Source organism: Merops nubicus, unplaced genomic scaffold (assembly GCF_000691845.1).
Source record: "Merops nubicus isolate BGI_N331 unplaced genomic scaffold, ASM69184v1 Scaffold26637, whole genome shotgun sequence".
In the NCBI taxonomy this organism is placed as follows: domain Eukaryota; kingdom Metazoa; phylum Chordata; class Aves; order Coraciiformes; family Meropidae; genus Merops; species Merops nubicus.
In genome coordinates, this window is record NW_008621360.1 from 1 (window position 1) to 13,167 (window position 13,167).

Genomic DNA, 13,167 nt, shown 5'->3' on the forward strand with positions numbered 1-13,167 from the left:
GGCAGCTACTGACCCACCGGCGGCACCACGGTGTGGGCTGAGCGGGCGTCCCGGGGAAATGCAGGTTTTCTCCGCCTCGGCCCTCGCCGCGGGCGGCTGGTGCCCGCTGGGTCGTGTGCCGCAGGCCTCCCGGTCGGGCGGGGAGGCAGAATCGTGGTGTCATTGCTTTCCAGGAGGGGGTTTGTGTAAGTAGTTGAGGAGGAGGACGGTGGAGCGTCTCTGACGGGAATTCTCTGTTCAAGGTTAAAGCGCAGTCCCTCCCATCACTGCTGGTGTCTTGCCATGGTACAGGCACATCTTTTGGAGGGGTGTAAGCAGAGACTGGTTCCCCCTGAAGAATGATACTGTTGTAACGGAGTGTGTACTTGCTTTACTAAGCAATTTTCCCCAGTCTTCACTTTTTGAATTTAATTCTTAATAGTTTAAATTCTTGGTTGGCTTGCTGCAGAGGTTATGAAGGGATAAAACTGGTTTAATAGGGGTGAGAAGAAAAGGGGCTATGCATTCAGTCATGCTGCTTCTGAATGTTCATTCAGGCTGCAGCCTGGATGCAAGGCTGGCGGCATGATTTGCAATTGCTTGCTTGCAGTTTTTTTCCCTTGTGGGTGATGTGAGCAGGAAACCTGCCTAGTTTTATATGGACGCTATATTGGGTTTCTGGAATCATCCCTTGTGCTGTCTAATTCTGCCTATGTAAAGGATTTCCCCTGTCTGGATGGGTGGGAAGACTTGAATAATACAAAGTTGCCTTACTGTGAAATTCTTACTGCAAATGTTTTGAAAGGGGAGGGGGAAGAGTGAAAGATCATGATAAATTCTTACCAAGGCTCAGTTTTGTGGCTGCATGTTCTGAATCCGTGATAAGAAAACATTTAATTTTTAAGAAGGAGGTGGGGGTGGGTGGGGGTGTGAGAGAGAGCTAAATAAAAGGAGTTTCTTTGCAGCTCCATCCATTTCAATGGTGCAGCTTTCCCAAGCCCCTTTCCATTGCCCATCATCACCTTCAGGCCGGTCAGAGGAGGGGGAGGACAAGAGCATGAAGGCGTCCAAGCAGCAGGTGAACCCGTCTGGGGAGAGCCAGCCTCCCTCCAGCCCCCTGCAGTCTGCGCTGAACTCGGCAGCTTCTCCTTCCCAGGCATATGAGACTTACATTGATAATGGGCTTATCTGCCTCAAACACAAGATCAGGAACATTGAGAAAAAGAAGGTAACTTGGTGTTGTATTTCTGTTTTTTTCCCTTCTCTTTGGTGTGGTTTTTAAGCTGCTAATTGTAAAACTTGGCACCTGTTTTATAATAGCTGTTGTGAGGTTGTGTGTGCATATAAGGAATAATCCTGTTTAAGTAACCTGTGGAAGGACCTAAACGTGGATCTGCTAGTGTGTTTTTTTTTATTGTTTATAACCCCTGCATTGTAAAGAATTTTTTTTTTTCACTCTTGCTGTTCTGAAATGGGCTTCTTGCATTTGATGTTGTGTGAGCAGAACACGATTGTTTCAGAGTCAGGAATGCAGCTAACTAAAATACGGCTCCCTGTGCCCAGTAGTAAAGCAAAAGTAATTAGATGTTGATCAAAATTGAGGGTGCTTCTCTAATGGACTGAATCAGTTCAGAAGTAACTATAAGCCATCTCCAAATCAGTTTTAGGTCTTGCAGAAATATTTGTGTTTCTTCTATTGATTTGCATGCATCTAATATTAGGATGTACAAATGAATGTAAAACTGGAAATTAGAACAGGGTTTCCTGACTAATGGAAATGTCAAATTATATTAAATATAGATTGTCTTTCATTTTGCATAAATCTTTGAGCTTTACTTTTCAAATATAGACTTTGACTTCTCTATTTTCAATGCAGACAAATGCTATCCACTAGTAAGCTTTTATACAGAAAGCCTCCCAAAGCCACCTCTCTTGCTTGGGTTTGTGCTTTTGTGGGGGTGGTGGTGGACAGAACAGTGTTAATAAGAACTGAGAGAGTTATATACCCACAATATTGTGACTATAGCTAGCTGGGCTTTTGTTTTCTAAGACTTTTCAGTTGATTGGCAGGTGACTGAAGTCTGTGTATGATTTTTAACTGGGAAAATTTTTTTTTTTTTTTCCTCTAAGATAAATAATGGTGCCATTGCATTTGGTGCTGGATCAGCACTACAAGTGAAGCAATTATATGAATATATTGTGCTTTTCTGCATGTCTGAAAAGCTTTGTGCTGTGTTGTAGGGTGAGGAGTAGTAGTAGATCAGACTCCTGGCCATGTGGCTAGGGGACTTGACCCTTCTGCAGGAGATGCAGTATTACTGCTGTCTCATGTCATGCATCATGCTGTAAGTTTGATTACTGTTAGATAAGCATGTTTTCTTTGTGTGATTAGCTCACTTTGTGTTGTATTCCAGTTCTGTCCAAGGAAGCTCATTGTTTTGAATTTCTCAAGTATTGTTGTCACATGAATGACAATATGGCCTCACCAGCAAGTTAGTGTGACTTGCTAAAAGGAGCAGAAAAATATTCCTTGTCATAGGTTCCTATAGGTACTGTGCCAGTAAAATCCAATGTGGGTAGATCTACAAATGAAATGGTGTTCAACTTCATGCCCTGTTCTCTTCCCTGTGTGTATAAAGAAGCTTGTAATACATAAGTTTTGTTTTGTACTATTTAAATCAGTTTTAAAAGACTGTTTGAGTGAATTAAAAATAAATCAAATCTTTTCTTTCCTAAAGACATCAGTTCACTTTCTTAGGAAATAGTGCTATAAAATCTTGACACAGAAACCAGATTTTGAAAGATGTGCTTTAGAAAATTAAGTAGGATTATTCATGCATAAAACAGCTTTTCCAAGCCAATGCTGAAATTTAGTTAAAAAGCTGAATTTAAAATAAGGATACAGGATGTATGTGGAGCCCCTTAAAGATCTAGGGTCAATGCATTAGTATTTCTTAAATGAAACAAAGGTAGCAAGTAAGAGCTCAGAGGCCAAAGATAGGAAAGGGACATAGTCCTGGAGGCAAAGATTGCCAAACCAAAGGCATAGCCCAGTTTTCTGTGTTCCTTGCTCCTGAAAATTCTGTTGTGTTGCAGTACCTGAATGAGTTAAAGTACAGACAGAATATGTAACTTCACTTGTATCCTATACTCCAGACTATACAGAAATCAATATTAAAAAAAACTTACTTTGGGTTTTCCTGCAGCTCAAACTCGAAGACTACAAAGACCGTTTGAAGAAAGGAGAAGCCCTCAATCAAGATCAGTTGGTAAGTTTGCTAAGTGGATGGCCTCAAAACCTTCAAATATGTTGGATAGGTTGCTGAGGGAAATGATGCTGTAGTTTTACAGAAGTAATGCCTGCAGGCTTGTGATGGTATTTCACAAAAAACAAATGGAGAAATAGTTGGTAATTAAGCTGAACGGTAAACCCAAAAGCTTTGTCTCCTGCTTCAACCTTCATGTTGTGCACTGAAGTGATAGAAGGCCCTTGTTTATCTTTGCTTTGTAGATTTTCAGCTTCAGTGCTCTTGCACCTTTATTTCTTGATCAGGTCTTTGTATGCAGCTTGTCTATATGGCATTGCAGTGTGAGAACCTAAACCTCAAGACTTCTGAGGCAGCTAATTCTCATGACTACTTCATTAATAGGTGTTATTTGAAACTGCCTATTGGCTGCACAGTGTTGTTGGTTACAAGTAGCTGTTAAATGGGCAAACAGACCAGCATCTTCCCTTCTGCCAAGCAGCACTAACTTGCATGGGATCTAAAGGCTTCCGTAATAAAATGAATCCAGCTATGAGTTGCTGACTTAGTTGAGGATACTCTTTTGTCCTTCTAGTGATGCCATTAGATGTCTGGTATTTGCCAGCACTCTCCAATGCTGTTAAGTACAAAATACATATATTGTTCTAAGATTTCTAGTTTAGAATGCCAGGATGCAAGATCATGGAACAACTAATGTCATTTGCTTTGTGGAGCCAGCTCAGACTTGACTGATGTTAAAATATGGGTTCTGACTTTTGTGTCTTGGACTAGAATGGATTCTAGAACTGAAACCAAGTTTCTGAGCCATTGCTTAAGTGTGTCTGAGTCGTGGTATCATGTAGTCCAAAGGGTTTATTGCTCTAGTCATTTGAGAGTTGCATCTTTAAAATTTACTTTGTACACACTGAAGAACCATTGTGTGATAAAGGGCACAGACACTTCAGTGGTAGTGCTGATCCTGCTAAGGAACCAGTTGAAAAAATACTTTGTTGATGGTTAGCTTTATTACAGTGCAGCAGCATGAGAAGAAAAATACTATTTCCATACTCTGAATCATTTATAAATGAGAACTAGACATAAATGGAGTAAGAAGGCAAAAATGATAACTTGCTACTTAAAAGTAAAGTAGACCTACTGGAGTCACTGGAATAATCGTTTCGTGCTTAACTACAAAATATGATGTTGTCTTTTGCCATCTCAAGTGCAGCACTAAATGAATTAAACCTGATATTTTGAAGCAGGGTAATGACCTTTTAGTTCCTGTAAACTCAATCTGGAATCAGGTGCACAAGAGCATTTTGCATTTAAATCATAGCTGTTAAATATGGTCCATTTTCACCTGGCCTGAACAGTGAGAGTATTGAACAGCATTTTGTGTAAACTTGAGTAGCCTTGAACATGTTTTAAAGTGACTTCTAAATGTGACTATTTATCTGTGGTATGCACCCTGGACTGTGAGAAGCTCTGTGGTGAAAGTGAAATTAAGGCATGGGGAAGGATTTTGTAGGTGCTTTTCATAGAAACATTCTAGTTGGAAGAGACCTTCAAGATAATCAGGTCCAACCATTAAACCAGTGCTGCTAAGTCACCTCTAAACCATGTCCTTAAGCACCATGTCTACATGCCTTTTAAACACCTGCAGGGATGGTGACTCAGCCACTCTCCTGGGTGGCCTGTTGCAGTGCTTGGCAACCTGTTCTGTGAAGAAATTTTTCCTAATATCCAACCTAAACTTCTGCCAGTGCAACTTGAGGCTATTTCCTTATGTCCTATTGCTTGCTATGTGGGAGAAGAGATGAACCCACGCTGTGCTACAACGTCCTTTCAGGTAGTTGTAGAGAGCGAAGAGGTCTCCCTCAAGCTTCCTTTTCTCCAGGTTTAAAGAACCCCAGTTCCCTCAGCTGCTCCTTGTAAGGCTTGCTCTCCAGGCCCTTCACCAGCTTCATTGTCTGCCTTTGGACATGCATTTCTTGCAAATGCCTTCAGCAGCATTAACTTTGGAAAATGGCAATTAACTTGTTAATTACTAGTTTTCAGCATCCCCAGCTGAGCTTAACTTTTGAAGTATTAGTATTTTTATCCTGGTTTATGGGATATCTCAGGCTTCTGAAATGGGGAACTCGATTCAGTCTTGCTAGCCAACTGACCAGTTGTAGTCAAACTGGTTCAGATGAGTATTGTAGAAGTACATATAGACTCAGTATTTAATCTAGTCAAGACTCCAATTTCAGTGGTTGACATACAGAAATACTGCATTGCTACCTTTCAGATGCAAATTCCCAATGTATATGCAAATACTGGAACGTGGTGATTTGAGCTGGAGCAGAGCTTAAAAGTTTGGACACTCGCCTAAAGAAACCTAACTGCCTATAATACAGTGGAGCTCTAATGTAACTTGATGTCATCTATGTTTTTCATTGTGCACTTTGTCCTTTGCGCGAGAAACATCTGGTGATGAACTTGTTTTGTGAGCAATTTTGATTAAACTGTAATTACTTAGGGTGCATGCTTTCCAGAGCTGCTGTGTATGCTAGCCCCACTTGAGGAAACATTTAAAAAATGAGGAGCTTCCAGCCAGTTAAAGGCTCTTGCTGGCAGTATTATGCTCGTTTGCAAGCTAAACAGACCTTCCTCCAGCATGCTGTTAATGGATGTTAATAACCACGGTGACAAAGGAGAGCTATTGCTTTCCCGCAGGGTGAGTTGGAACTCATCAGCAGAGCAGTAGAACCCATTCGTGGTGTTCTTAGGTAGGGAGTTCTACTCTGGGAATTGCAGTTAAAAGTACAGTTACTGCAAGCTGGTGTTAAGACTTCCTCAAGTGTGTGTGTGTGGGCATTAGGGTCTGGGAAGCCATTCTCCCAAGTGCTAAGTGAACTTGTTAATTCATTCTTAAAAGTTGCTTGGTAAATTATATGATAACTTAAACTAGCAGATGAGTGCTTACAGTGACTGTATTATGTTGAGTAGCATTTAGGCCTAATAATGTCTGGTATACTACAAATAAGGGAATATAAATAACTGGACAAACAGATTCAACAAAGGAACATGTAACTTGTTTTGTAGTTGCTTAGGAACAACCATGGAATTTGCATATGTCCCAAATCTTACTGGGATATGGTAGATTAAACTTTTGTCACTGCACTGATGAAACTCAACACTAACACTACTTTGAAAGATCCTTTTATTAGATTGATGGGCCTATTCTAGAAAAATTTCTGATACCATGTCATGAGCATAAACCAAATTGAGTGTAAGCACACATGAACAACTGAAATTAAACTTGTTACTTTCTAGGAGTGCTTTATGGTATGCAGACAGGCAGCACATCTGCACTACAGCATTTTGCCATCTTTAGGGCTGTTGAGGAGACTTGCAGAAAATGAACTGACTCCTTAGCGGGGAAGAACTCAGAAAAGATGTATCAAAATGTAATTAATGATGTATTTTAAGTAGCCTTTTTGAAGACTGGCTAGTGAAATACTGGTTTAAGCCATCAGTGAAGACAGGAATGCTGCTTTATTTGGAAAATAAGTTTGAAATACTTTTTTGGAAAGTATGGTGTGCTTTCTGTATTGTTTTCTGTCTGAAGTTTGTACAGATTATCTGTAAAGGCATTCAGCTAAGCATGAGGGTAAAAGATCTGTGATGCCTTTGTCTCTCCTGTATTCCCTCCAGGCTTCCATGCCAGTATGTGATTTTTAAGTAGCTATGTACCTCTGCTGAGACCTATGGGAAATACAAGGGGAAAAAAAAAGTTATTTAGGTTTTCCTGTTTCAACGTTAGTATACCAAGTATTGCACAAGATGTTGCCTGAAAGGTTTAATAAAGACTAACTTGTAGGATATCTGTGCAGTTGTGAGCTGGCTTTGTACTGCATCTCAGACAGTCACGCATGAACAATAATCACAACTACATTTCAAGTATCAGTTACAGGCATAGTATCTTTAAAAAGTTACAATTTCAGAGAAGTACACTCTAAATGATCACTGAGTGACAGTAAGTACAAGGTAACTGAGATGCAACCTGTAGTCTTAAGCATAGAAGAATACATTTTAATCTTTCTTTGCAGGAGGCAGTAGAGAAATATGATGAAGTAGTACACAACTTGGAATTTGCCAAGGAGCTTCAGAAGACTTTTTCAGGACTTAGCCAAGATGTAAGTATAAAATGCTGTTTCCTATCTTCTCAGAGGGCAACTGCAAAGTTTGTGCTACTCTAATGGCTACACTTACATGCCAATATGCAGAATAGGAAGCTTCTATCCTGGAGCTTGGGGAAACAATGTGTTTAAAGTCTCTGGAGTAGTGAGTAGAGCAGAGTAAATGTTGACATTGTGTACCACTGACCTCCACAATATAGTTACTCACTAGGTATCCCTGTAAGAACTTGTGCTGAAGTAAATTGAGTCCTTGGAAACCCAGCTGTGTTTGAGATGACTCTGGTTTACTTAGGTTTGAAACTGTTAACCCTCTTAGCTGGTAGCCTGTGCCTGAGGTGGGCTTATCCCCTGCATAGGTGCAGACTGGTGGGAGAGCTGCTTTATGGGAAAAGACATGCAGGAAACTGATCATTTGCTACTTGTTAACCAGTTGTGTCTATGTCTGGTCACTTGGTACACAAAGGCTATAAATAAACTTCAGTGAGTCCAGTGGTGGGTGTCTGAATGCCTGGGGCCTGCAAAATGAAACCTGGGAGGGGAGCCTGGATGAACTGGGCTTTTTTGGCCTGATGAAGTGAAGGCTTGGCAAGAGATGCAATGTTAGCCTTCAAATACCACAGAGATTACTGAAAGGATGGAGCTGGGCTTTTTGCTAGGAGATGGGGTAGGAGAAAGAATGATCATAAAGTAAAATGGTAGGTTCCAACTAGGTAGGTGGAAAAATTATCTGAGGGTAATTGAGCACTAGAGCAGGCTGCCTAGAGAAGTAGTAAAATCTGCTCTTGGACACTTTCAAGACCTGGCTGCAAAAACGTCAAAGCAGTCTGGTCTTAATTTAGTGTAGCCTTTGTTCTGGAGGCTGGGCTAGGTGACATCCTGAGATCCTGCCTGAACTGAATTAATGATTCTAGTGAAGGAAAGTGCCGGGGTTTAATCTCTTTGGCTTCAGTGAGAAACACAGCTTTCAGTAAAATTTTACCAAAGCTTGTGGAGTCTGCCACTTACTCTGCTGTAGTTGTCTCTGATTATGGTAAGTCACAGATTTAGTGTTTTATTTAGGTCTTTATTCAGGGTTTAAATCACTACATTATTTTTATGTAAGCAAGTGTTTTATCTTTGAAGAAACTGGTCTCTTGGCTCAAGTAAATACTATCCTTATGAAAAGACTCAATCCAGGGTGGCGCTGGAGTTGCTCAACATGATTAGTCACTGCTCTGGCATTATTTCTGTCTCTTGCTGAAGGACTATTGCTGAAGGACTGGTACAATGGCTTGCCTTGGTGTTGACTGAAACCCAAGCTATTTTGCTGGAGAGGCTTTTTCTTGTCTATGTAGTAATTCCAGGTAGTGTAGTAAATCTCTCAAAGTTTTATGTGAGCAGAGATTTAAGAGCCTTTTCAGCCATGTTGCTGCTTTGGGTTCCCTCAGTCATTCCATGTGATACAAACTACTGTACTGAATCTCAAAGCTTGAATTGCTTCCTATTGCTTTCCTCTGTAGCTGCCTATGAAATACCAGAAATGAAGGATTGTGACCCAGGGTATCTTTCTATACGTGTCATTAGTAATCCAGCATTCCTTTCTACCAGGTCATGTTTGTTCTTGAACTTATGCTATATTTAAAGGCTAATGCACTTTGCTTTTTCCTTGGCTCTACCTCTACCAGTATAGATTCTACAGCCAATACCCACTACTTGAACACTTGGGCCTATTGTGTCAACATCCTTATGTCCTTTACAGTGCATTCTAGAAAACTTTTTGTAAATCTTTCATAGAAAGATCTATGGAATGCCATACTGAGGCATCTTAAATCTTGAAACTACTTGGATAGCTTCTGCTGTATAATTCTATTAGTACATGATGAGAAACTTCTCAAATGCGTGAGGGTTGTGTATGTTCTGTGACTTGTGTCGTTGCTTACTTAAGGAGTACTTCAGTCTTCTGCCAGCACAAAAAAGAGCAACTGTAGGATACTGCTGTGTCATTCAAATTGGAGTATTTGGAAGCAAAGAGGCAATTGTCTCAAGTTTCTCCTTGAGACAACTGCATCACTAACTTTGTGTGATAAATGTTTAAGGTCACCCAGGCTTGGATTTGTGCACTGGTATCAATTGTCAAATCCTTATATTAATTTATGAGAGCTGTTACAATAAAGCAACTAGCAGGTGTAGTCAGTATATCAAATACCATATAGGCATATCACAAGTGAAGCTACCCCTATCCAGTTTTAGGATAAAACACAAGCTAGATATGTAGATAATTAATAGATAATGGGAAGCTTTTCCAGATGGGGAGCTTGAAAGATGCTTGAAAGATACTTGAAAGTATTTGAAGTGTTAGGACCTTCTGTTGTCTAACCAAAGTTAATAGTTATTTTGATCAGTGTATGATGATCAGTAGTGGAACTTGGTATGTTTTATCCTAGAATCCTGTTCCTAAAGCATAGAGTTTAACTGTGAGATTCCTGTATTGAAATAGCTGCTGAAAGCACACAGGAAGGCCCAGAGAAGGGAGAGCCTGCTAAAACTTGAAGCAGAGAAGAAAAAACTGCGTACAATACTTCAAGTCCAGTATGTGCTGCAGAACTTCACTCAAGAGCATGTTCAGAAGGATTTCAAAGGTGGTGTGAATGGTGCAATATACTTGCCTTCTAAAGAACTAGACTACCTCATAAGATTTGCAAAACTGACATGTCCAGAAAGAAACGAGAATTTGAGGTAAGTTCAAGAGTTTTTTCTAACTGATATGCTTTATTCATTACAATAGATGTCCTCTGTTTGACACTGCAATGTCTCAAAATATTTTTTTGAGTGGCTAATTAAAATTCTATACAGTACACTTGCTTTAGTCTTAGACTAGGAATGTAGCAGATTTCTTTCAATGCACAGAGCAAGGTAAAGTTGCAGTAATTCTAGCCTCAGTTGTGCAAGTTGCATACAAGCCTTTCCATCTGATATCTCCCTGTGGGGTTGGGGGGAGATGGTCCCACACCATCACAAGCAGGGAGGCTTGTGTGCTGCTTCCCTCAGGGTCTTGCTGTTCATGAAGTGAAAAACAGTAAACTCAGAACTGTTCTGTAGTCCATTCACATGATGATTCAGAGGGGCCTCTTCATGCCAAAGGAACATAAGGTGCTAGTGTTACACATATTAAGGTGAAAGGTAATGTCAGTTCTAACTTGGTGCCATGCTTGTACTGTGATGGCTTGTGCTTAGCATGACAGCCTGTTTTTTCAGATAGTATAGTAAGAATTGTATTTCAACATGGAAACAATAGTTATTAGGTGGTACATTGAAACACTTTATGGGTGAGAGTAATTATTTCCATATTCAAACATGACTTCCTAAAACTAATTGCTTGTTATACACTAAACTTGCCTAAATTTTGCTCTTAACTTCTAAAGAACTTCAGGTTTGTTATGTGTGTACAGCTGTTGTTTGGAAGGCTAACAGCTAGCCAGTGTCTTAAAAGGAGTACAGTATTGTGATGCTGCAAGACTTGATCCTGGCTGTGATTCTACCTAGTAAAACTCATTTGTTTTAGTGTTGAAGACCAGATGGAACAATCATCTCTCTACTTCTGGGACCTTCTAGAAGGAAGTGAGAAACCTGTGGTTGGAACAACATGTGAGTGTCTTGTCTCAGAAATAACTTCGGTCTGAAATTTGTGTGCTATTTAACCATCTTAAAACCAATGAATACATGTGAAAGGCTACTAAATCAAGTATTCCTTAGTGCTGTGTGTAACTCAGTTATCCAAGGATAAACTGCTGTTTGTTCTGAGTACAGATCAATAACAATACAGCATGATTTCTTTTTTCTGGGTAAAAATTTCTCTACCGATGTATGAGCACCTTCTAGAGGAATAATGATAATGATAATTAAAAAGTTGATGCATGAATACCTTCCAGAAGCTTTTTGGATAGTGATGTGCAAATGGGTTGAGATTGGAACACTGCTCCCAGCTGTGGAATGCTTAGCTGAGTAAACTGGTGTGTATTACAAAGCTCCACTTGCCCCAGGCTGAAGGTCCCACAGCACTGAAGATTCTTCCTTCCTGTAGGAATTCCAGGCTCATACCTGTTGTCTGACTACAGTGCAGGATACCACGTTAAGGAAGGATAGTCATTAATGGAACTTGCCATGATCTCCAATCATGCACAGTGCAGTCTTACTTTGACCTACTGCAAGTGTTCTCACTTCTCAAACACTAGAATCTGTGGGGCTCTACTTTTTTTTTTTCCTCCAGTCTGTGTCTGTTTCAAAAATCCAACTGGAAGCCAACCTACACATTCTGTGTTCCTGTTTAGGACTTGCTTGTGATGAAAGTGACCTTACTTGAGTTGTAGTGTCTCTCCTCTTGCAAACAGACCTTGCTTGTCCCACTTACTCCAATGGGGTACTGGCTGTGTGGCAGTAATCTTTCATTTGTTGTTGACAATAGTGTTGAAGCTATGAGACCAGAGTACCAGTGTACCCTATCTAATATCCACATACAGATTGTTGAACAGAAAACAAGTGTTAACTCTTTCTTATAGTTCTGGACAAAGTGCAGGCTGGCTTTGTATTGCTACAGGCTGGTAACTTTAGCCTTGTATTTGCTGACATGAATTGATAGTTGGCTAGTTATCTTGTACTCCAGACTTTTGTAGCTTTTTCACTATCATCTAAACTTTTGTGACTCTTGTCATTATCTCTCCCTTCAACGTCATCCTTCTGTGTGCAAACTAAACTTCAGATCAGTCTGTTATAACTCCTTGTTAGTATTCATAGCCTTGGAAGAAAATCTTGTATGCACATTAAATTCTAGCTACTATTCTTGTTTATGTGGTTGTCACTGGTGGGAGTGATCTTTCACTGAATATTCTTCCTGTTCTCAAGGCTGCCTTGTCTCTAGCTACTCTAAAACAATTTTTAGTATTGCTGCTGCTTCTGAGGCCTTACTCTCTACTCTATGCTGCTCTTTTTTGCATAGAGGAGGGAACTGGGCAGTGGTTTTTCAAAGTACAGTGAAGTTTTTCTTCAAGTGTGTCAGTTTTGACTTTTTTCCAAAACTTCAGAGGATTAAGTTCAGTCTGGGACAGTCTCTTGCTTCTTCTCTCTGCTTGTTTTTGCAGTTCTTAACGTTTCCTTCAGAGACTTACCACCCTGTCACTGGGAAGAGGGTCTTGTCGGGCCATTCTGTAGCGACTTTGAGCTTTGCTTATGTTGTGGACTGCACCACATGCTTGGAGTATCAGTACTGGCTAGCTTATAGATGGTAAACAAATCCCTTTCTAAGCATGTGGGAGACCAGATGGCTCAGTGCTTACCTTGTGTATGTTTAAATACCAGCTGCAGTTTGCAGCTCTAGATTGCAAAGATGTTTACAGTTTTATTATATAAAGCAGTTAACATGTTTTAGTAAAGCAGTTAATTTCTGTAACTCAGATGTGTGAACTTGGAGAAGTTGCAGTTTATATAAAAGGAGGAAGCAAGGGGTCTTAATCTCTTTATCTGCCTACCCCTTAATTTCAAATTTTCATATCTTAACACCATGAATTTTTACTCTGTAGATAAACACATGAAGGACCTGTTATCCAAACTTCTAGACTCTGGCTACTTTGAAAGTATTCCGACTCCTTGCACCACTGTTCCTGTAAAAGAATTGGAAGAAGCAGCAAATAGACAACCTGAGAGGACAAGGCAGATGTCAAGAGGAGAGCCTGTCAAGGAACCAGGTGGAATATTACAGGATTCAGTTTCTGTAACATATTTGGATA

The 13,167-nt window shown here is 40.2% G+C and overlaps 1 protein-coding gene across 1 annotated transcript in view; it reads left to right on the forward strand.

Annotated features, from left to right (window-relative positions):
* Nucleotides 1–948: 948 nt before the first annotated feature.
* CAPRIN2 (caprin family member 2) overlaps nucleotides 949–13,167 on the forward strand; it is a 34,881-nt gene continuing 22,662 nt past the window's right edge. Inside the window, 6 exon segments of the mRNA XM_008944468.1 lie at nucleotides 949–1,207; nucleotides 3,186–3,248; nucleotides 7,319–7,405; nucleotides 9,885–10,123; nucleotides 10,950–11,032; nucleotides 12,961–13,125. Coding sequence (XP_008942716.1) covers nucleotides 959–1,207; nucleotides 3,186–3,248; nucleotides 7,319–7,405; nucleotides 9,885–10,123; nucleotides 10,950–11,032; nucleotides 12,961–13,125 — 886 coding nt within the window. The 5' untranslated portion in view covers nucleotides 949–958.